Source organism: Phoenix dactylifera, chromosome 5, assembly GCF_051530095.1.
Source record: "Phoenix dactylifera cultivar Ajwa chromosome 5, Ajwa_hap1_PhDact_Kaust_v1.1, whole genome shotgun sequence".
Lineage (NCBI taxonomy): Eukaryota > Viridiplantae > Streptophyta > Magnoliopsida > Arecales > Arecaceae > Phoenix > Phoenix dactylifera.
This window is the reverse complement of record NC_143194.1, coordinates 24,384,966-24,406,669: the sequence shown is the minus strand read 5'-3', so window position 1 is coordinate 24,406,669 and position 21,704 is coordinate 24,384,966. Positions and strand designations below refer to the sequence as shown.

Below are 21,704 nucleotides of genomic sequence, written 5' to 3'. Positions count from 1 at the left end.
CCTTCTCAAGGAGGGGGTTGGACTCAGAAAAAGGGCAGCAGAACGCTCTTCTGCTCTTCTCCTCTTCTTCTCTCCCAAATTTAAGCCCCCTCTAACTTAAGCATCGGAGGGCCGGCGCCGGGAACCCCGGCCACCGGCTTCTTGCAGATCCCCACCCCACGGAGGACGCCGCTTGCCGCCAGGTCGCCGCCCGCCGGAATCCACCGAAGCTCCTCCTCCTCAGCCGACGACCGCCCCCGGGTCCAATTTCCAGCAACAGTTGGCGCTAGAGGAAGGGCCCGAGTCGCGGTTATGAAGTTGAGAAGTAAGGGAGCCTCCAATGCTTTCCGACGTCCCCCGCATAGTCCTGGACACTCTGTCCAGAATTCGCCTTCTCCGGCTGATCCGGCCCCCCAAATTCAGCCGGAACAGTTTAACACTCTGGTACAACAGGTCCAGGCTTTGGCCGCCGCCGTCCAAGGCCTGCGGTGCGAGGAAGCCCCACCTACGCTCGCCCTACAGGCCCAGGCCCCGTCGGTGCTTCCTCCGAACGGCCCAGTTCTCCAAGGCCAGAACCTTCACGACTCTTCCAGGGCCAACAACGAAGAGTGTGTGTCTCCCCGGAGAGAGTTGCCGGGGGGATCTTTAGACAGAAGACCCCAGCTCTCCGAAGCTGAGTCGGCCCCGGACCGCCGCGAACCGGAGCAAACTACGGTGACGATTCCCCGGGCTGGGGAGCTCGACAGGAAAGTCGAGAACCTGGAGCGCCAGATTGAAGCGCTCCGCAGCGGGAGGGCAAGGCACGAAGGGGACTTTGAGTTCACCACTAAGTCCCCCTTCTCCCGCCATATTGAGGACGAGCCGATCCCCTCGAGGTTCAAGATGCCTCAAGTGGAGCCGTATAGCGGAACCACCAACCCCCTCGACCACCTGGAGAACTATCGGGCTCTCATGGCACTGCAAAGTTCTTCGGAGGCCGTGCTCTGCAAGGCCTTCCCAGCGACCCTCCGAGGGACAGCTCGGCTCTGGTTTTCCGGGCTGAAGCCAGGCACAGTATCCTCTTTCGAGCAGCTCGGCAGGCAGTTCACCACCAACTTTGCTGCCAGCCGACGACAACGGCGGACATCAGACTCCCTCCTAGATATCAAGCAGAAGGAGGGGGAATCTCTCAAGGAATATCTTGACCGTTTTACCGCCGCCACATGGAAAGTTCGCGAGCTCGACCAGTCAATAGCCATGTCGGCACTAAAAACTGGGGCTCGCTCCTACAGATTCATCTTCTCTATCGAGAAGAGCTTCCCTGCCGACTTCACCGAGATGCTGGCCCGAGCTCGGAAGTATGCTAAGGCCGAAGAGGCTATTGCATCCAGGCGGGGTATGACTGAACAAGCTTCAAAGAAGCAGAAGAAACGCCGCGAGGAGCGCGGCCGTCAAAGAAGCCGGTCCCCCCGCCAAGAGAGGAACCTCCCCCAGCTGAGGAGCCCGCCTTGGCAGCGGGGACAGTTTCAACCGAGGTCCCCGCCTCAACCGGGATCCCCACTACGACCTCGGATGCACCCGGGGAGGTACGAAAACTACACCCCTATCAACGCACCCCGGGCCGAGATTCTGATGGAGATTGAAGGTCGGGACTTTTTCCGACCTCCACCTCCTATGCGGGATACAGAAATTCCCCGCAATCCCAGAAAGTATTGTCGCTTCCACCGAGACCACGGGCACGACACAGAAGACTGTTTTCGGCTCCGAGACGAGATTGAGGCGCTCATCCACCGCGGAGTACTCAATCGGTTCGTGAGGAACCAGCGTGAGGAAAGAAGACCGGTGGAAAACGCCACACCGCGTAAAAATCCAAATGGCAACAGGCCTATCGCCGGCACTATCAACGTAATTGGAGGAACCTCGGCTGGAGACTCAGCCCAAGGAGGAATCCCCCCAAAGCGCCCGCGCACTTCTGAAGCCATCTCGATCTCGGACTAGAATTTGGAAGGGGTTGAGACCCCTCACGATGATGCTGTGGTCATCTCCATGATTGTAAATAAATTTGATGTAAAACGTATCTTGGTTGACAATGGAAGCTCAGTTAATGTTTTGTACTACCACGCTTACCAAAAAATGGGGTCAACATAAAGTCAGCTTCGGAAGGTTAATGCCCCGCTTGTCGGATTCACCGGGGACTCGGTCCCGGTTGAGGGCGAGGTCAGCTTTCTTGTTACGGTCGGCCTCGCCCCCCGAGAAAGTACTGTGAGGACGAACTTTCTTGTGGTCCGCCTACCCTCAGCCTACAACGCTATTCTTGGATGACCAGGGCTGAATGCCCTCCGAGCCGTGGTCTCGACCTGCCACCTGCTCATGCGATTCCCCACCAGCCAGGGGGTAGTCGAAGTCCGCGGGAACCAATTAATGGCCAAACAATGCTACATGGCGACCCGGAAGGCAAAGCAACCAACTGAAGCGTCGAGTCGGCAAGAGCTATCAGCCGAGACATCAACTCAGACAGCGGGACGCACGCTGCCCATAGAAACCTTGGACGCAAGGGATGACCTCTGGAAGAAGCAAGTAGAGCCCGGTGAGCTTCTTAATCAAATTCATTTACAAGAAAATTGCCCAGAGCTAACTGTGCAGATCGGCTCCGGCCTAAGCCCCTGCGAAAGGAGACGCCTGACCGAATTCCTCCGGGACAACATTGACGTCTTCGCTTGGTCGCCTGCCGACATGCCGGGAATCGACCCTGAGGTCATAAACCACCGACTCCAGGTGAAGCCAACCTGCAGGCCCGTAAAACAAAAGAAACGGGGCTCTGCCCCGGAACGGCAGCAAGCGGCGGCCGAAGAAGTCGACAAGCTCCTTGAGGCCGGCTTCATCCGGGAGGTCTTCTACCCAGATTGTCTTGCCAACGTGGTCCTCGTAAAGAAGGCCAACGGAAAATGGCGCATGTGTGTGGACTACACCGACCTGAACAAGGCCTGCCCGAAGGATAGTTTTTCTCTCCCCAGCATCGACCAACTCGTCGACTCCACCTCTGGGCACCAGCTGCTGACCTTCATGGACGCCTTCTCAGGATACAATCAAATTCGAATGGCGTCTGAGGACGAGGAGAAGACGGCCTTCATCACCGACAAGGGCACCTACTGTTACAAAGTAATGCCATTCGGGCTGAAGAATGCAGGAGCCACGTACCAAAGGCTGGTCAGCCAAGTGTTTGGAGATCAGATCGGCAGAAACATGGAAGTCTATGTAGACGACATGCTGGTGAAGAGCCGAATCGCGGAACACCATATAGCTGATCTCAATGAAACATTCTCCAAACTCAGGAAATACCAAATGAAGCTAAACCCGGCGAAGTGCACCTTCGGAGTCACCTCGGGTAAATTTCTGGGCTCATAGTGACCCAGCGCGGAGTTGAAGCCAACCCTGAGAAGATCCGCGCATTGCAAGAGATGACACCTCCAAGGACGGTTAAGGAGGTCCAGCGGCTCACTGGGCGGGTCGCTGCTTTGGGGAGATTTGTCTCCAGGTCGGCCGAGCGATGCCTTCCATTCTTCAAGATCCTGAAGCGGCCGAAAAACTTCCTGTGGTCGGAGGAATGCCAGTGGGCCTTTGAAGAGCTCAGATGCCTCCTGGCCTCCCTCCGCTGCTCACCAAACCCCGGCAGGGCGAGGTCCTTTACTTGTATTTCGCCGTCTCTCCGGTCGCAGTGAGCTCGGTCCTGGTTCGGAAAGAGAACAAGCTCCAGAAGCCGGTCTACTATACCAGCCGGGTCCTCAGGGACCCCGAGACCCGATATTCAAAGCTTGAGAAGACGATCTTTGCCCTGATCACTTCAGCTCGGAGACTCCGGCCCTATTTTCAAGCACATACCATAGCCATATTAACCGACCAGCCTATAAAGCAAATACTGCAAAAGTCGGATCGGGCCGGAAGGATTGCCAAGTGGGCAGTTGAGCTCGGGGAGTTCGACCTTGAATATCGGCCCAGGCCAGCCATTAAAGCTCAAGCACTCGCCGATTTCATCGTGGAGTGCACCCTGCCAGACGACCCCGAGCTGCCACTCACACCTGCGGGAGAGACCCCGAGGCCGCCATGGGTCCTACATGCGGACGGTTCCTCGACCTCTGGGGTAAGCGGAGCGGGACTCATCCTCACCAGCCCAGATGGGGTGGTGGCTGAGCAGGCCCTACGCCTCGAGTTCCCAGCCTCGAACAATGAGGCGGAGTACGAGGCGCTCATTGCCGGACTCAAGTTGGCAAAAGAACTGAAGGTAGAAGACCTAAAGGCCTTCAGTGACTCCCAACTAATCGTGAGCTAGGTCCAGGGGGATTTTGAAGCGAAGAAACCATCAATGCAGAAATATTTTCAAAAAGTGCGGGAACTTACATCCGCTCTAGGCTCCTTCAGCATCCAGCACATCCCCAGAACGGAGAACCTCAGGGCGGACTGACTGTCAAAGCTGGGACCTCCCGCATGAGCGAGCTCTTTAAGGCAACGGCGCTCGAATACCTCCGAATACCCAGCACAGAGGAACCTGAACTGGCCATGTGTATCGACATTTAGCCAAGTTGGATTGATGAGTTCATCAACTACCTCCGGGACGGGACCCTCCCACACGACGAGCTGGAGGCTCGCAGGATCAGGCGTCAAGCTCCTCGGTACGTGCTATATGAGAATAGACTTTACCGTCGGTCATTTACTTCTCCCCTCCTTAAATGTCTCCGCCCCTCGGAGGCAGACTATGCCCTCCAAGAGGTCCACGAAGGAATTTGCGGAAACCACCTGGGAGGCCGGGCACTAGCCCATAAGATCCTGCGACAAGGATACTTTTGGCCCACGCTTCAGAAAGATGCAACGGACTTCGTCCGGAAATGTGACCAATGTCAGCGGAACGCCAACATCCAGCGCCGACCTTCGGCCCCGCTGACCTCAATTATCGCCCCCTGGCCATTTGCCCAGTGGGGAATTGATATTCTGGGGCCCTTTTCCCTAGCCACTGGGTGAAGAAAATTCTTGGTCGTCTCCATCGACTACTTCACTAAATGGGTCGAGGCTGAACCTGTGGCCCGAATCACCGAACAGAAGATGCGAGATTTTGTTTGGAAGTCCATAATCTGCAGATTTAGACTCCTCCGTATTCTTATATTCGACAACGGCCGTCAGTTCGACAATGTCCGTTTCAGAGAATTTTGCTCCGAACTTGGCATCGATCACCGCTTCACTTCGGTCGCCCATCCGCAGACAAACGGAAAAACAGAGGTAACCAATCGTACCATTTTGCAGGGGCTCAAGGCTACGCTTGATCGGTCCAAGGGACAGTGGGTCGAGGACTTGTACAACGTCCTCTGGGCTTACCGGACTACGTTCTGATTGCCCATTGGCGAGACCCCCTTCAACCTGGCATACGGCACGGAAGCTGTTATCCCACTGGAAATCGGCCTCCCCTCCTTAAGGGTGGAGCACTACGATCCCGACTCCAACTCTTCTCGGCTCAGGAATAACTTGGACCTCGTCGAAGAGACGCAAGAGATCGCCCGAGTCCGCATGGCAAGGTACCAGCAGAAAACAGCCCAGTACTACAACTTCAGAGTCAAGCCCAAGCTCTTTAAGGTGGGGGGACCTTGTCCTCAGAAGAGCCGGAGCTTCTCAGCCCACCGAGCAAGGAAAGCTTGCCCCGAACTGGGAAGGACCGTACCAAATCGCCCGGGTGCAACGACCCGGGGCGTACAAGCTGAAATCTCTTGAAGGAACCTCTATCCCGCGAAGCTGGAATTCCGAGAATCTACGGATGTATTATTAATAAAACCCCAAGGGGTTCCGGGCAATCAGGAACATGGATCCTGTCTCCTCTTTACAATAATTTACTTCCCCACGATGACCATGATTACGATTTCTCTAATATTGGGTCGTTTGTGGTCCCCAGATACCCCGCCTAAGATCGGGATGCCCCGTGTGTCGACCGTAGAGTCTCAAACTCCCTCGACCTCGGGAAGCACCACCAGGTCGACGACGAGCCCAAGCTCCTTCGGCCCCATATTCAATCCCTCGACTAAGGTCGGGATGCCCCGAGGGTCGACCGTAAAGTCTCAAACTTCCTCGACATCGGAAAACGTCGCGGGTCGACAGAGCGTTCCCAGACCCCTCGACCTGGCGCATAATCTCTCGACTAAGGTCGGGATGCCCCGAGGGTCGACCGTAGAGTCCCAAACTTCCTCGACCTTGGGAAGCGTCGCGGGTCGACAGAGCGTTCCCAGACCCCTCGACTAAGGTCGGGATGCCCCGAGGGTCGACCGTAGAGTCCCAAACTTCCTCGACCTCGGAAAGCGTCGCGGGTCGACAGAGCGTTCCCAGACCCCTCGACCTGGCGCACGATCCTTCGACTAAGGTCGGGATGCCCCGAGGGTCGACCGTAGAGTTCCAAACTCCCTCGACCTCGGAAAGCGTCGCGGGTCGACAGAGCATTCCCAGACCCCTCGACCTGGCGCACGATCCCTCGACTAAAGTCGGGATGCCCCGAAAGTCGACCGTAGAGTCCCAAACTTCCTCGACCTCGGGAAGCGTCACGGATCGAGAGTGCGGTCCCTGATCCCCCGACCTCGTGGATGATCCCTCCACTGAGTTTGAGATGCCTCGAGTGTCGACCGTAGAGATCCAAACTCCCTCGACCTCGGGAAGCGGCGCCAGGTTGATAGCAAACCCAAGCTCCTCCGACCTCGGGAAGTATTGCCAGGCTGACGAAGAGCTCGTGCCCCCCTCGTTTCGAGGAGATCGGGGACAGCGCTTTGATGGTCCCCCGGGACATTCAACAGCAACAACGGAGCGACGCTAGCGATAGCTTTCGACAACGGTAGCCCCCTCTGGTTCAATTGGTATTCCTAAGATAGACCCCAAGCTAAAGGACGGCTCCGAAGGCTCCACTACGAAGCGCACAATTCTGCGGAGGCGAGAGGTACATCCCACTCGACACCCGCCTTACTATATTCATCTACCTATGTATTACCAGTAGAATCCCGATCGAGATCAGGCCTTCATCCCGGCCAAGGCCGGATCGCCCCTACGAGTCAATCCAAAACCGAGGTCCCACCGACCTCATGCACGCTTCCTTTACCGGCGACCCCCATGACAACTCATGTAAACTTCTTCGAGTGAGGGCCCGATTCGGCCCCCATACGCAGAGACTCCAATGTCGACCTATGAAGATGACCTCGACCGCGGGCGTACTGATCGAGCTCAAGAAGGCCGAGGTATTCTCTACAGGTTCCGACCCCGCTCGCCAGAACCTCGGCAGAGTCCGAGGGCAATAACTATGAAAGCCCTGGCGACGATTTGACTATTGGCTCATGCTCCCCTTCAGGGGACAGCACTAACTTTCTTATAGACCTACGCTCCAAAAGCCGAGCTCGAAAGCTTGGCTAAATACCCCGATAGCGACCTATGCAAGTCTAGCACAGCCCCTCTCGGAGGCCCGAGGCCCGAGCCCGGTGCCTCAAAAATCCAAGAACCAAACATGGCGACCTCTGCAATCTTCAAGTCCGAGCTACAGGACTTAGTGAAGTATCCTAGAATCTAAGCTCGGAGCTCCCCCTAGTTAGCGTAATCGGAACTTAGAAAAGCAAAACATAGCCAAAAAACATGTCTTTATCAAGCAGCCCGAAGGCTAGGATGCAAAGTCGAGGGTCGGTAAAACAATAAGTTAAAGTACCAGCCTCGCTTACAACTAAAGAAGATAAAAGGAAAAGTAAGCGCGGAATGGCGAAAAAAAAATCTTTTCATTAATAAAGTGCCAAGAGGCTAAGTACAAAGTTGGAGGTCGACCGTTCAAAAATTTGAAGGCCGACCTCGTTTACAATAAAAGAAGATATAAATCTAAGTCCTAAGGGGCGGCGGTCGCATTGGCGTCACCCTCGGGGTCATCTATGGCGATGACCTGAGGGTCTTCGGCGGACGCGGGCTCGGGGTCTGCGGCAGGGGCTTCGGCGGGCGCCACGGAAACGTCCTCGTTGATTTCACGAGGGAGGGCCTCCGCCACCGCCGGCTCGGTTGCATCTGGCTCGGCAGAATCCCCCTCGGACACAAGGGCGGCGGGAACGTCGTCGTCGGAGTCGTAGCCCAACCTCATCCTCGGACGAACCGTTGAAAGATCGAGCTGGGGGCAGAACCGGGCCATCTGCCTCCGAAAGTTCTCGAAGCCCCGGAGGAACCCATCTACAGTTTCCTCCTCTAGCATGTCGCGAAATTCCTCCGATTCCTTGAAGAGGTCCACGGCATGCTCCGCTCGCTCGAGCGCCCTCCTTTTTCGGGCCTTAAGCTGCTCTATCTTCAGGCGCAAGACCCTGCCCTCGTACTTGAGGCCCGCGACCTCGGACTGAGCCTCCCCCAGACGCGCCTCCGAAGCGCGCAGGGCTAACTTGGCCAGAGAATGGGCAGCCCTTTCTTCCTCGAGCACCTCGACCATGGCCAGTCGTCCGGCCTCTGTTGCTTCCCTCCGCGCCTCGGCCTCGGCCAGCGCCGCCTCCAGCTCGGCGATTCTCTTCTTAGCCGGCTCTAACTGCCGGCTGAGTTGCCGAGTCTCTTCTTGACACCCTTGGGCAATGAATACCAGGGTGTCGACTTCATGGATGTGCTGCAAGAGAAAAGGGAGAAAACGATTATGAGTTGAAAAACATATAACATGTTCGCCAGTAGCCTAAGAAAAATTGGGAAAGTGGTTTATCCGAGTAGTATTGCGGTAGGTACTGTCGACGATCTCTTCCAGCGGCAAGCTCCGGAACTCGGCCCGGTCCGCTGGAAGCATGGCACGTCGAAACACGGCGCGCGCGACATCGGTGTCGTGGAGGGCCGAGCTCCCCTCATGGAGTGGGGACCCTGGCTCGGCCGATTCCCCCCTTTGGCCCCTCGAAGAGCTCGGCTCGTCCGAGCTAGGGACCTCGGGGCCTCTGCTCGGCTCAGGCCCCGAACGCCGCAGATAGATCACGGTCGCCTCCCCCCCCCCGCTGGGCGACAGGGGTAGGACAGAGTGGGGCCGCCGAGCCCGCATCACCGGCGCCCCCCCCCCCCCCCCCCGCGCTGGGCGACAGGGGTAGGACAGAGTGGGGCCGCCGAGCCCGCATCACCGGCGGCCCATGTCCGCCCCTGGTCGGCTGCGGAGGCCCCCGCCTCCGGGCCTCCCGTCCTGGCCGAGGTAGAAGCGCCGGCCGACTTCGACTTCTTCCGGGGCTGGGGAACAGCCCCCCCGGCCTCGGCCTCCCGCCTCTTCAACCGGGAGAAGAGGAATGTGTTGCTGGTCGGCATGTGAGGAATGTCTGAAACCAAAAATTTTTCTAAGTGTCAGACCAACATTGGAAAGTAAGAAGAAGAAACAGGTAAAGCAAAGACAAAACGATGCGACTACTCTTACCCTCGAGACGCGCCGAACTCAAGCCAACGCTTGCTAAGGCGTCCTCTCTTAGGAGCTCGGTCAGGTTGAATCCCTTCCCGAGGCCCCGCAGGGCGTCAAGGACTCTCAGGTCCCTCCCCGAGGGCTCGGAGAGCCTGTTAAGGGCCTTCAGCCGGGGCTGCGCCCACACCGGGTTAAATCCCCATGGCACCTCGGACGCGAGAAAGAAAAACTTCCCCTTCCACTCATGAATGGAGGAAGGGGCATCCTGGAAGAATGACATACCGCCCCGAAAGGCGAAGTATAGCCACTCTCCATCCGCCGGGTTAGTCTTTAGTAAGAAACACCGGCGGAAAATGTTCACCGAAATCGGGATCCCATGTGCAAGGCAAAGGGACAAAAACCCGACTATGGTCCTCCACGAGTTCGGAGCGAGCTGTGCTGGGACGAGTTGGTACTCCACCAGCAAGCTATTCACGAACTCGTGTAGGGGGAATCGCAAGCCGGCCCAGAGCGTCTCGCGATGAATCGCGATCCGACCTGTGGGCGGCCGCGTCACCCTATCTTCCGGCCCTGCAGTTTCGAGACGAAACCCGGGCTGGAAAAAGAACCGGGAGCGGATCAACTCCAGCTCCTCCCCTGACAAACTAGACCCCACTTCATCCGGACCGAAACCCATTTTGCAGAAAAACGAAGCAACCCAAAGACAAAAGAAACAAGAAAAAGGAGGAAGGAGGAGAACCCCCTGGCTGACACAGAGAGGAAACCTACGGGGGAGTCGCCGGAAATCGCTCCGAGTACCGTCGGCGAGGTTTTGTTGAGAAATAGGATGAAGGTGGAAGCGGCGAAAATGGAAGGCAACCAAACAAGACTCCTTTTAGGGCAGATTTGGGGGGTTTATATAGACCCCTCCAACGGCCCAGATCGGCGAGTTTAATTTCCACCTCTCCGTCTGGATTACGCCACGTGTCGGCCTCGGAAGCCGAAGTATCGCGTCCATTCCGGATCGACGCCTCGGGCGCAGAGCCGAGGCGCCGTCCCATCGGATCTCGCAGTCTCATCATGGATCCGCTGCGCCAGATCACCTCGAAAGGCGAGCAGGCGCCGCCCCCGCTCTCCTTAGTAAAGGAGCCCCGGGGCGCGCGGAGCACCGACATAATTACAGCCTTCCAAATCCCCACTCGGCCGATACGAGATTAAATGCGTCCGACCTCGAGTAATTAATTTTATCCTCGATCCCGGACTACCCGATCGGCTTGAAATCCCGAACGGTTGATCCAACGCCCGACCTCAAGGCGATCAACCCAATGAACCTCCAGATCACGCCACGTGTCCGCTTCAAGGATCGACGCAGCACGCTTGTCTAGGAAAGACACCCTGACTATAAGATCGAGGTGCTGCTCCATCGGGTCCTGAGACCCCATCATAAGTTCGCCATACGAAACGGCCACGAAGGGCCAAAAGGCGCAACCCCCCGAATAAACGCTTCGGGATGTGTAAGGACGCCGGCATAGTTCAACTCTCCTCGATCTCAGCTACCGTAATAAAGATTTCTACTTCCCGCGTCCGAGCTCGCAAGCGGCTCGAACTCGGAAGTCGGGGGATAGTGTTGGGGGAGCGCAGTCCCCCCCCCCCGAGCCCATGAGAACTCTGCCGTCGAAGGACCGACAACGGGCGACCTCGGGCGGCCGAGCTCGGCGCCTAACCTCGGAACATCCTACCCGGAAAGCTCCCGATCTCGGAAGTCCGCCCTTACCGCCCACCTACCACGGGTACACCCTTCTGAAGCCCGGTCAGGGGCCATACCCTGCCACCGCCCCCAGCATTTAATGCGCACGATCTCTGCAAACTCCCGACTCACTCAACAATTAATATGTGTCTCCGGCTCACTCAACAATCAATGTGCATGACTCCTGTTATCTACGGATCCTCAATCCTCCACGGCAAGACGGCTCGGCAGTGTCCAGTCAGCCATGACAACTCTCTGATCCCGGCCTCACTTCCGACGCCGAAGCATTAATTCACCTGATTACGCACCAACTTGAGCGACGTGCTGAGTCGTACGGCGACCTCACCCCATCACATCACAGGTAATCCGACTCCTCTATAAAGAGGAATCACTCCTTCTCAAGGAGGGGGTTGGACTCAGAAAAAGGGCAGCAAAACGCTCTTCTGCTCTTCTCCTCTTCTTCTCTCCCAAATTTAAGCCCCCTCTAACTTAAGCATCGGAGGGCCGGCGCCGGGAACCCCGGCCACCGGCTTCTTGCAGATCCCCACCCCACGGAGGACGCCGCTCTTCGCCAGGTCGCCGCCCGCCAGAATCCACCGAAGCTCCTCCTCCTCAGCCGACGGCCGCCCCCGGGTCCAATTTTCAGCAACAATATGGAATGTCCATAGTTCCTAACTCTCAGAAATGATACATCCACTGTCCAAAGGGAATGATGTTGATTGTTTTTGAATCGACATACTTGTCGAGCTCTACCATCTTCTCATACTTGTTGATATATTCCTTCCATAGGTGATTTGAAAAGGTGGCCGGCAAGCCCAACTTTCCAAATAGGAGCGGAATGATTAAAAGCACAACACGCCCAGATCAAATTTGCCAATATTGGCTTGGGTCTCCATTGGGCTCGTGCACGTATGAGCTATCTATTTTCTTTGCTTCACCAAGTTAAAAAGGTTGAAGACTATATAAAGATCATTTGAGTTTCATCTTTTTCCAATGTGGGATTAAAAAAAGTACATAAGAGAAGAAAGGTAGGCTTGGAATTTTGAAATACTCCAACAATAACTAGGCCATAGTCAAAGAGGCAGCTCGAATTTTTTATCATAAATGGCAATGTCTCGTTATGGATATATATGATCTAAAACCTGAACTCCAGGAAATTAGGGATAAATGATTCAGAAACAAACAAGAATAAACAAAATAATAGATAAATTGAGAATAGTTAAATAAATAATTGAATTGGAGAGATTCAAACCGAGCTCTCATACCATGTTAGCTATCCAATTGGCCCCAAAAGCTTAAGTTGATATAGAAAGAGTCAGCTATGTATATCAAACTTAGACATACTCACTGTAACATCTGCAGGGAAATGATACTTGATTAACGGATACCATTGACTTGATATATACGACATTGAGATAACTTTTGAAACGATCATGATGGTGGGACACTACATACTCAACAAAATGAGCCCAGTAGTTCCTAATAGAGATAAAAATATTGACAAATTAATGACACGATCGGCGTATGCACACTTGTTCAGCAAGCACTGTGACTTAATTAAAACTCATATTTTGCTTATATAATTACTGGGAAGAACTTTGCTAACGTGTTGTCCTTCCCTCTACACAGGAAGATAATAAAGTCGGCATATTGCATCAATGGAATCCAACCCCGGAGACTATTGCCGGATCAGAGAGTGGGGAAGTGTTAACCCTTCCGACGCTTATAAGCGTCGATAATGGAAGGATTCTTGCAATGCTGATAAAAGCATCGGCGGAGCCCATTATTTACCGATGCTTTTTAGAAGCGTTGGCAAGATTTCTTGCTGGAAAAAAATTGCCGACGCTTCTATCTAGCATCGGCAATATAGAGTCGGCAATGCCCTCTTTTTCCTTATAGTGCTTAGATGTACAATGGTGACCCAAACTTTTTGAATTGCATATAAATCATTCACCAACACCTGCTTATTCATGCACTTTGTTTGTTACTACATTTTGCAATTTATTTCCAGTTCATATGGTCTGTCATGCATCTTTCACAAAAATATCTTGCAGGTTCTTGTTCGAGATCCTAATTGTATCTCAAGGTCACAGAAAAATTTCTTGGTTGACTTAGTTTTAATTGCCCGATTTCTTAATGGCTTGTCTCGCCTTATGTCTTTTGTCTACCCTTAATTATTACTTATTTAGATTTTACATCCAAAATATCTTGCAGGATTTTGTTCAAGAACCTAATTGCATCCCTCTAGTGGAAGTGGTGCCATGGAAACTAATAACTCTCCAATTGATCAAAACCTGAATTGAACATACGAGTTCGACGAAAAAATCGATACCATTAGCTAGCAGGTTTGTTTTGAATATCAAATGCTAGGGCTACTAGTGGGTTAAGTAAATCTAGACCTGACTCAAAACTTTTCTTGGCCGGCACCCTCAACTCATACTCAAAATTAAGAGCCATAGGTTGACATCAATCTTGTATTGGAAAGAACATTAATCCATGAGTAACTAAATTGGAGTCGACTTGTTTTAGCAAAATGGTGGGAGAGACCGCCACACCTTTTATTAAAGATAAATTAGAGCCGATGTAATTAATCATGCCCAAATTAAGCTAATTTCACCTGCAAAACTGAGCTCAAAAATTCTGATATGGTCTTAATGACTTACGCATGACTTAAAGCTAAATTAACCAAAGGGAGAACCAACATAGACATATTAAGTGATGGGTTAGATGTGAGTCTAAGTCTAAGATTAACCTGATTAGGTCTGCATTTGGGTTAAGCGATAACTTTATCCAACTCAACCCATTTGTAGCTCTGTCGAAGTAGTTGTAAGACCTTACATTGTATGTATTTGATTAGTAAATATTTACATCTAATGGCTTGAATATGCTCCAGGCCTATTGCTAATCCACATTACCATCTTGTTTCCCAGCTTCTTGCTATCTCATGTTAACACTTGGTTGTTTGTATTGTACCCTTAAGTTGCCATGGCTGCCAAGCTAGAGATGCTAGCGGAATGGATTCGGACGATGCGCATGCACAACTTTGAATAGGCTCAAAGTATGAATTGCTATGGAACAATATAGAGTATGATCCATAAGTCAATCCATGGGCATCCCTAAGCTAATTTTCTTGTGCTACCTACCTTGTCGCTCTCCTCTCCCCCAAATTATAGATTGAATAATCCTCTTCCTTCTACACTTTCACATCTTTGCAATCAAGAGACGCGGAGAATACTAGCATCTCTATTGTACTATAGGTCAATTAGCTATTGTTGTTTAAAAATATGATAATAGAAATTGTTGCCATTGGGAATCAGCCTGATGAAGATGCTGAGCTAGCTGAGTTGCTGGAGGGCTCGAATGATTGGTCGTTCAGATCGTACAGGCCGATCGAAAGTTGCGATGTGCCTCAATATTGGTCGCTCCTGAAATGATGCTGAAAAGAGGAGACCGTGCTCGGACCTTCCCTCCAATACCGGATCCGACCTAAAACAACAAGGATGAAGAAGTCCTTCTGAAATACTGGTCACTCAAAGCTTGAACGATTGGTCATTCAGATTGTAGAGGTTGACCGAAAGTCGCGATGTGCTTCAATACTAGTCGCTCCTAAAATGATGCTGGAAAGAGAAGACCGTGCTTGGACCTTCGTTCTGATGTTGGATCTGACCTGAAACAACAAACACGAAGAAGTCTTTCTGTCAGAGAATGTCCGGCGGAGAATCCTCTAATGTCTAAGTTAAATAGACTCTCAAAAAATAGTAGAGGTATTATGAAAGTGGCAGAGCACCAGCACAAAAACATAAGAGAGGGTCACTTTTGGTAGGTCATTGCACATCTGAAAGGTCAGGCGTGAGCATTTCGCTCATGTATCACACTCTGTACTTTTTTGCCCATACGGTTAAGAAAACCGCTCATGATCATGTTCAAGGTATTACTGACAGGAAAGAAAATTTGAAATTTGAAGAACTCTCTGTGCGCATCTTTGGGTTGGTTATATGGCAGGCCTTGACTCATTGATCAGAGTTTCATGGCGATCCATGGTTGGTTTAGTCTACCACATCAACTGCGATTAGTTTCGAGTTGTATCAGAAATGTTTCAAACATAAAAAAAGATTGATTTCAAGTTATACAAAATACCAGGTAGGCGAACCTTCACAATCAATAAAGAAAATATTTATTATGAAAGCAAACCATCCGTCAATTATGGACTTGGGTCGGAAGTATATGCATCAAAGGACGGTCCCGCTGGTAACATGCAGTACACCAATATTTAAACATGAACATGCATGTGATCTTCACTACGTGGTCAATATCATTAACTTAACATAAACAAAGCCAACGTTTCTTAGGGTTGAAAGTATCAACACTTCCTTATGACTGAAGAATAAGAATCATCACACACATGGCGGCCATTAGCCTCCCACTGGCCCACCTCCGGGTGGTTCTATATACACCCCCCCTATTGCTAAGGACACCCCCCAAAAACCAAAAAAAAAATACCCAAACTAACCTTTAGTGTAATTACCATATTGCCCTTGAAATTTTCTCAGTACACCCCCCTTCCTCCTCACTGCCGCCTCCTCCTCCTCCTCCTCCGCCTCACTGCCGCCTCCTCCCCTCCCCCTCCTCCTCACTGCCGCCTCCTCCTCCTCCTCCTCCGCCTCCCCCATCACCCCTCCTCCTCCTCTTCCTCCCCCCCTCCCCCCTGCGCCCGCTTCCTCCTCCTCCCCATCCCCCACCTCCCCGTCCTCCTCCTCCGCCTCCCCCCTCCTATCCCTCCTGATTCCCCGCCTCCCCCATCACCCCTCCCCCTCCTCCTCCTCCTCCCCATCCCCCACCTCCCCGTCCTCCTCCTCCGCCTCCTCCTCCTCCTCCTCCGCCTCCCCCATCACCCCTCCGCCTCGTCTTCCTCCCCCCCTCCCCCCTGCGCCCGCTTCCTCCTCCTCCCCATCCCCCACCTCCCCGTCCTCCTTCCTCCTCCTCCCCATCCCCCACCTCCCCGTCCTCCCCTCCACCTCCCCTCCACCTCCCCGTCCTCCTCCTCCGCCTCCCCCCTCCTCCTCCGCCACCTCCTCTCACTCCTCTTCCCCCACCTCCCCGTCCTCCTTCCTCCTCCTCCCCATCCCCCACCTCCCCCTCCGCCTCCCCGTCCTCCTCCTCCGCCTCCCCCCTCCTCCTCCGCCGGCGGGTGTTTTGGAGGGGAAGAGCGGGGTGGGGGGGGGGGGTTTGGGGGGTGTAGAGAGCAATTTAGGTGAGGGGGTGGGAAGGGTGGGGGGTAATTTAGGAATTTTTAATTTTTTAGGGGTGTCCTTAGCAAATGGGGAGTGTAGAGAGTATTTAATTTTTTTTTAATTTTTGGGGGGTGTCCTGAGCAATAGGGGGGTGTATATAGAACCACCCCCCACCTCCAAATTATCTCCGTAAATTAATTAAAATAAAGCCCCAAAAGTAACAAAGATAAAGAAAAGGTCGCTTAAATCCGGGTGGTTCTATATACACCCCCCCTATTGCTAAGGACACCCCCCAAAAACCAAAAAAAAAATACCCAAACTAACCTTTAGTGTAATTACCATATTGCCTTTGAAATTTTCTCAGTATACCCCCCCTTCCTCCTCACTGCCGCCTCCTCCCCTCCCCCTCCTCCTCACTGCCGCCTCCTCCTCCTCCTCCTCCGCCTCCCCCATCACCCCTCCTCCTCCTCTTCCTCCCCCCTCCCCCCTGCGCCCGCTTCCTCCTCCTCGCCATCCCCCACCTCCCCGTCCTCCTCCTCCGCCTCCCCCCTCCTACCCCTCCTGATTCCCCGCCTCCCCCATCACCCCTCCCCCTCCTCCTCCTCCTCCCCATCCCCCACCTCTCCGTCCTCCTCCTCCGCCTCCTCCTCCTCCTCCTCCGCCTCCCCCATCACCCCTCCGCCTCGTCTTCCTCCCCCCCTCCCCCCTGCGCCCGCTTCCTCCTCCTCCCCATCCCCCACCTCCCCGTCCTCCTTCCTCCTCCTCCCCATCCCCCACCTCCCCCCCCTCCTCCCCTCCACCTCCCCGTCCTCCCCTCCACCTCCCCCTCCACCTCCCCTCCACCTCCCCGTCCTCCTCCTCCGCCTCCCCCCTCCTCCTCCGCCACCTCCTCTCACTCCTCTTCCCCCACCTCCCCGTCCTCCTTCCTCCTCCTCCCCATCCCCCACCTCCCCCTCCGCCTCCCCCCGCCTCCCCGTCCTCCTCCTCCGCCTCCCCCCTCCTCCTCCGCCGGCGAGGTGCTCGTTGCTCGGGAGATGGCCGGGGAGGTGCTTGAGGCGAGGTTTTTTGGGCGGAAGGGAGAAGCCGGCGGGTGTTTCGGAGGGGAAGAGCGGGGTGGGGGGGGGGGTTTGGGGGGTGTAGAGAGCAATTTAGGTGAGGGGGTGGGAAGGGTGGGGGGTAATTTAGGAATTTTTAATTTTTTAGGGGTGTCCTTAGCAAATGGGGGGGTGTAGAGAGTATTTAATTTTTTTTTAATTTTTGGGGGGTGTCCTGAGCAATAGGGGGGGTGTATATAGAACCACCCCTTAAATCCGCTACCTCCGTCTCACTTTCTCCCACTTCTCTCTCTCTCTCTCATCTCTCTCCAACCGAGACCGAGAGAGAGAATAATACCAAAACCAACGCCGTTTCAAGCACAGTAGATAGTGCGAGCGAGGGAGAGAAATAGAAACCCTCGGCGAAGAATCCCCAAATCCAAAGAGGAACGGCGGCGGCGGCGGCGGCGTGACGGCGATGACGTCTCGGACGACCCAGGCCAATGGCAGCCACTACCGCCTCCGCCCATACCTTCCGGCTGGCAGCCGCGCCGATTACTTAGGTCCATCCTCCTATGCCTCCTCCTCCGCGGCCTCCTTCAAGGGCTGCTGCTGCTGCCTCTTCCTCCTCCTCACCTTCCTCGCTCTCCTTGCCATCGCTGCCATCCTCGTCATCGTCCTCGCCGTCAAGCCCAAGAAGCCCGAGTTTGATCTCCAGCAGGTCGCCGTCCAGTACCTCCTCGTCGCCCCCGCCGCCGCCGCCGTCGCTGCCGGAACCACCACCTCCGCCCCTCCGGCGGCGTACCTCTCCCTCAACATCACGCTGCTGTTCACCGCGGAGAACCCGAACAAAGTGGGGATCCGGTACGGGGAGACGAAGTTCGTGGTGATGTATCGCGGGGTGCCGCTGGGCGTGGCGACGGTGCCCGGGTTCGAGCAGCCGGCCCATTCGACCCGGCTGCTCCAGACCTGGGTCAGCGTCTCCCGGTTCAATGTCCTCCAGGCCGACGCCGTCGACCTCATCGGCGACGCCACCGTCAACGACCGCGTCGAGCTCCGCATCACCGGCGACATCGGTGCCAGGATCCGCGTCCTCGGCTTCACCTCCCCCCGAGTCCAGGTCCCTTTGCTAACATGCGCCACCCCTTCTCCTCTTCGATCTAATTTAATCAAAAAAAAATCATCCCTTTTATCCTATTCTTTAAGCAGGTATCGGTGGATTGCGCGATTGTGATCAGTCCGCGGAAGCAGTCGGTGACCGACAAGCGGTGCGGGGTCGACGGACTGAACGTCTGAACGGAACGGCGAGTATCGAATTGTTTTCCGGCGAAAAGATTTAAAAAAACAAGAATGTGTTAAATTTTGTTTTTGGATTTTTATTTTAGTTTTAACTTTCTTTATTTTTGGAATTTAATATTGAATTTTTTATTCGGTTGGCGGTGGAATTTAATATTTATTTCAGTGAGTGGGGGGGGGGGGGGGGAGTCGGCGTGGTGGGAGGAAAAGCCCACCCAACCCAGCGCCGTTTCATCCGTTCTTATTTGCGGTGATCGGAGGAGGTGAGGGGATTCGAGCTACGTCTGATTTCAGTTCCTGGGTATAGATTTGGAATCGAGATCTCCGGTTTCTAGTTTGGAGCATGCGTCTTATCAAAGCCAACGTTCGTAGCTATCAACGTTTTTAGTATAGTTTGGGCATGCGAACCGGTCAACTTAGTCTAAAGGCCTCTTAGGTAAGCTGCTTCGTCACCAATCCTGCTAAAAGTGGCGGTTGCGTGTAATGTGTTTGATTCCCGAGGAATGTCAGATTGTTGAGATACTGGCGGAGGTGTGATCAAGGAACGGTTTGGAAGTTTTCTTTTTTATTTTTTTTAATAATTTTTTTTAGTACAACAACGATTTATATAGTATGAATGCGGTCAATAAAATTAAGTTTAGAAATTTTTATGGTGTAGATATATATACCGCACTTGGTTGCAATTCAAGTGTTCAAATCGCCCGCCAATACCATTAGATGAGATTGCAACTTAGGGCGGCGGCATCTCATATTAGGTCGATTGAGTTTAATAAAGGATCGAGCACGTGAAATGCATATGTACTTCTGATAAAAAGCGTGTTATTTAAAAATTTTAAAATTTGTAAATTCTCATGTAGTTATTATTGGGAGATGTCCATGGCATTAACAAAATCATGTAGAATTGCATCATTTGAGCTGAATGCAACGCTCGGATTTCGGAAAGTTGCATGTGTAGGCGCTCTTTGGACTCGTATAAAGATACCGGAATGTGAGAAATCGAGATAACTTGTTTTCTACTTCTAACTTTCTTTTCTTCCCTTGGATGTGGGTTCTTGATTCAAGGTGATCAAGACGTGCAATCTTCTATCATCTTTATGTTCGGTATCTGATTCTGGGAATCGGAATTTCAAGAAGTTGTTTTTTGTACCAATAAGAAGAGAAATTAAGGGTTGGAAAATGAATATTGGGTAGATGATGATATAGTGGATGGACCGATAAGAAGTGAAGCGGTGGGGGAAAATGGATCCAGAAGCAGTGTCACCTTTTGTTTATCTGGATTTGGGATCCTTTGTTCTTTATGGACGCAAAAGATATATTGAGTAAGATTTGTGGTTTATATTTCGGTTGCAATGTTGCCTCTTTCTTTCTTTCTTTCTTTTTTTTTTTTTTTGATAACAGAAGGAGATAAAGCTTTCTTTTTTTTTTTTCCTTTTTTTTTTTTCCTTTTTGGTACGGATACACCCAATAAAGTCAAAAAATAGGATACCTCGGAGTGCCATAGGCAACTTCCCATCACCATTCCACAAGGTGCCTCCGGAGTGATAAGCTACATACGCAGCCATCCAATCCGCAGTACCATTGACTTCACGGTAAGTATGCGTGGCCTGAAAGGCCCATCCATCCCTCATCATAGCCCATATGTCACGGAGCGAGGGATGGTCACTACCGCCACCCCTTGGACCCTCCCGAATTCAACTGATAACGATGGCTGAATCACCCTCCAGGATGATGAACTTGACTTGTAGCACACACCGGGCATGGCGAAGGCCCGCCCAGGCTACTCCCAGCTCCGCACTCGGAACCGAAGTATCAAATAACTGACTATTACCAACAGCCACAACCCTGACAGACGGATCCCGAATAACAAAATCCGCGCCTCCCCTTGTGCCACCATCCAGGACTGACCCATCAAAGTTGACCTTAGAGGAAGTTCGGAGGTGGGGGCTCCCAGGATAAAGCTTTCTTTAATATAATACATCATACATAAGAGTTCACACCTGTTACAACCCAAAGCTGTCGATAATGCTCCTAACAGAGCTCTAATTCTCCACTACTATTCTGCATACACGCTTAATATAATTACTCACCAGAATCTATAGCAATTCAGTATGCTTCTATGAATACAGCAAACATGCATCTTGTAACAAAACTTGCTTTACCCCAGGTGATAGCCATTATAACCCAGATCAGATTATAACATTTCAGAGTAACATAGCAGCTGTGAACCATTCTATCTGAAGCACGGTATAGATGTTCCGCCCAGGTATGAGAAAGCACAAAACCATCCCAAGCCCTGTCATCTGATTCTCCTATGGATTGCACCTTGAGCATCAACCTGCAAAATGGAATCAGTCAGTTTTGGTGGCTTGACGATAAGTGTGGGATGCAGTGAAGTGGTGCAGGTTTGATTTCCATTTGACGATATCTTCCAGCAGTGATAGCTTCAATGACCTGCCCAAAGAATAATTAGCAATCCATGATATTACAATGTTAGAATTGCCTTCCAACCACACTGTTGCGCTTGTAATTCGACCCCAGCAATGTGCATTCCCAACCAAGCTGCATATTACTCGAGAGAGATCCTCTGAGAGAGTCATGAGTATGTTCCTTTTCCTCTCCATCGTATTATTTTTTCTGACTTTATTGGTTGCACTCATGCTCGACCAGTATGAGCCGCCAGGGCGAGGGTTACTGCAGCATCAAAGTTCACTTTTAAGATTCTGTGATTCGAAGTGCTACCGATATTCAGCAGCCTGCTACTATTCCAGTTCCTTGACGGAATCTTATAGATGCTATTTGATTTGCAGCAACTTTCTTTATGACCGAGGTAGGTGAAGGCCCTTCTTACAAGTTGTGCAGGGGACTGAGTGATATTTTGAAAGATCCGTTCATTTCGAGCTGTCTAAGTCAGCCAAGTAAGCATTGCCAATAATGAATTGACCGGTGCTCCTTCTCTATCCCAGCTGCAGACATAAAATCCAGTTCTAAGCCCGGCAAAGTTGGCACAGAATCAATTGCGGACACACATCTCAGCTGGTTCCAAGAACACATGATTGCTATCTTCTATAATG

General features: G+C 52.5%; 1 protein-coding gene across 1 annotated transcript; it reads left to right on the top strand.

Moving 5' to 3' along the window:
- The first annotated feature begins 17,667 nt into the window (after positions 1 to 17,667).
- On the top strand, positions 17,668 to 18,765 carry LOC103716024 (uncharacterized). The gene is made up of 2 exons (XM_008803866.6): positions 17,668 to 18,457; positions 18,547 to 18,765. Exons 1-2 carry the CDS (start codon positions 17,816 to 17,818, stop codon positions 18,631 to 18,633), a joined length of 729 nt encoding a protein of 242 aa, XP_008802088.4. The 5' UTR covers positions 17,668 to 17,815; the 3' UTR covers positions 18,634 to 18,765.
- The last annotated feature ends 2,939 nt before the right edge of the window (positions 18,766 to 21,704 follow it).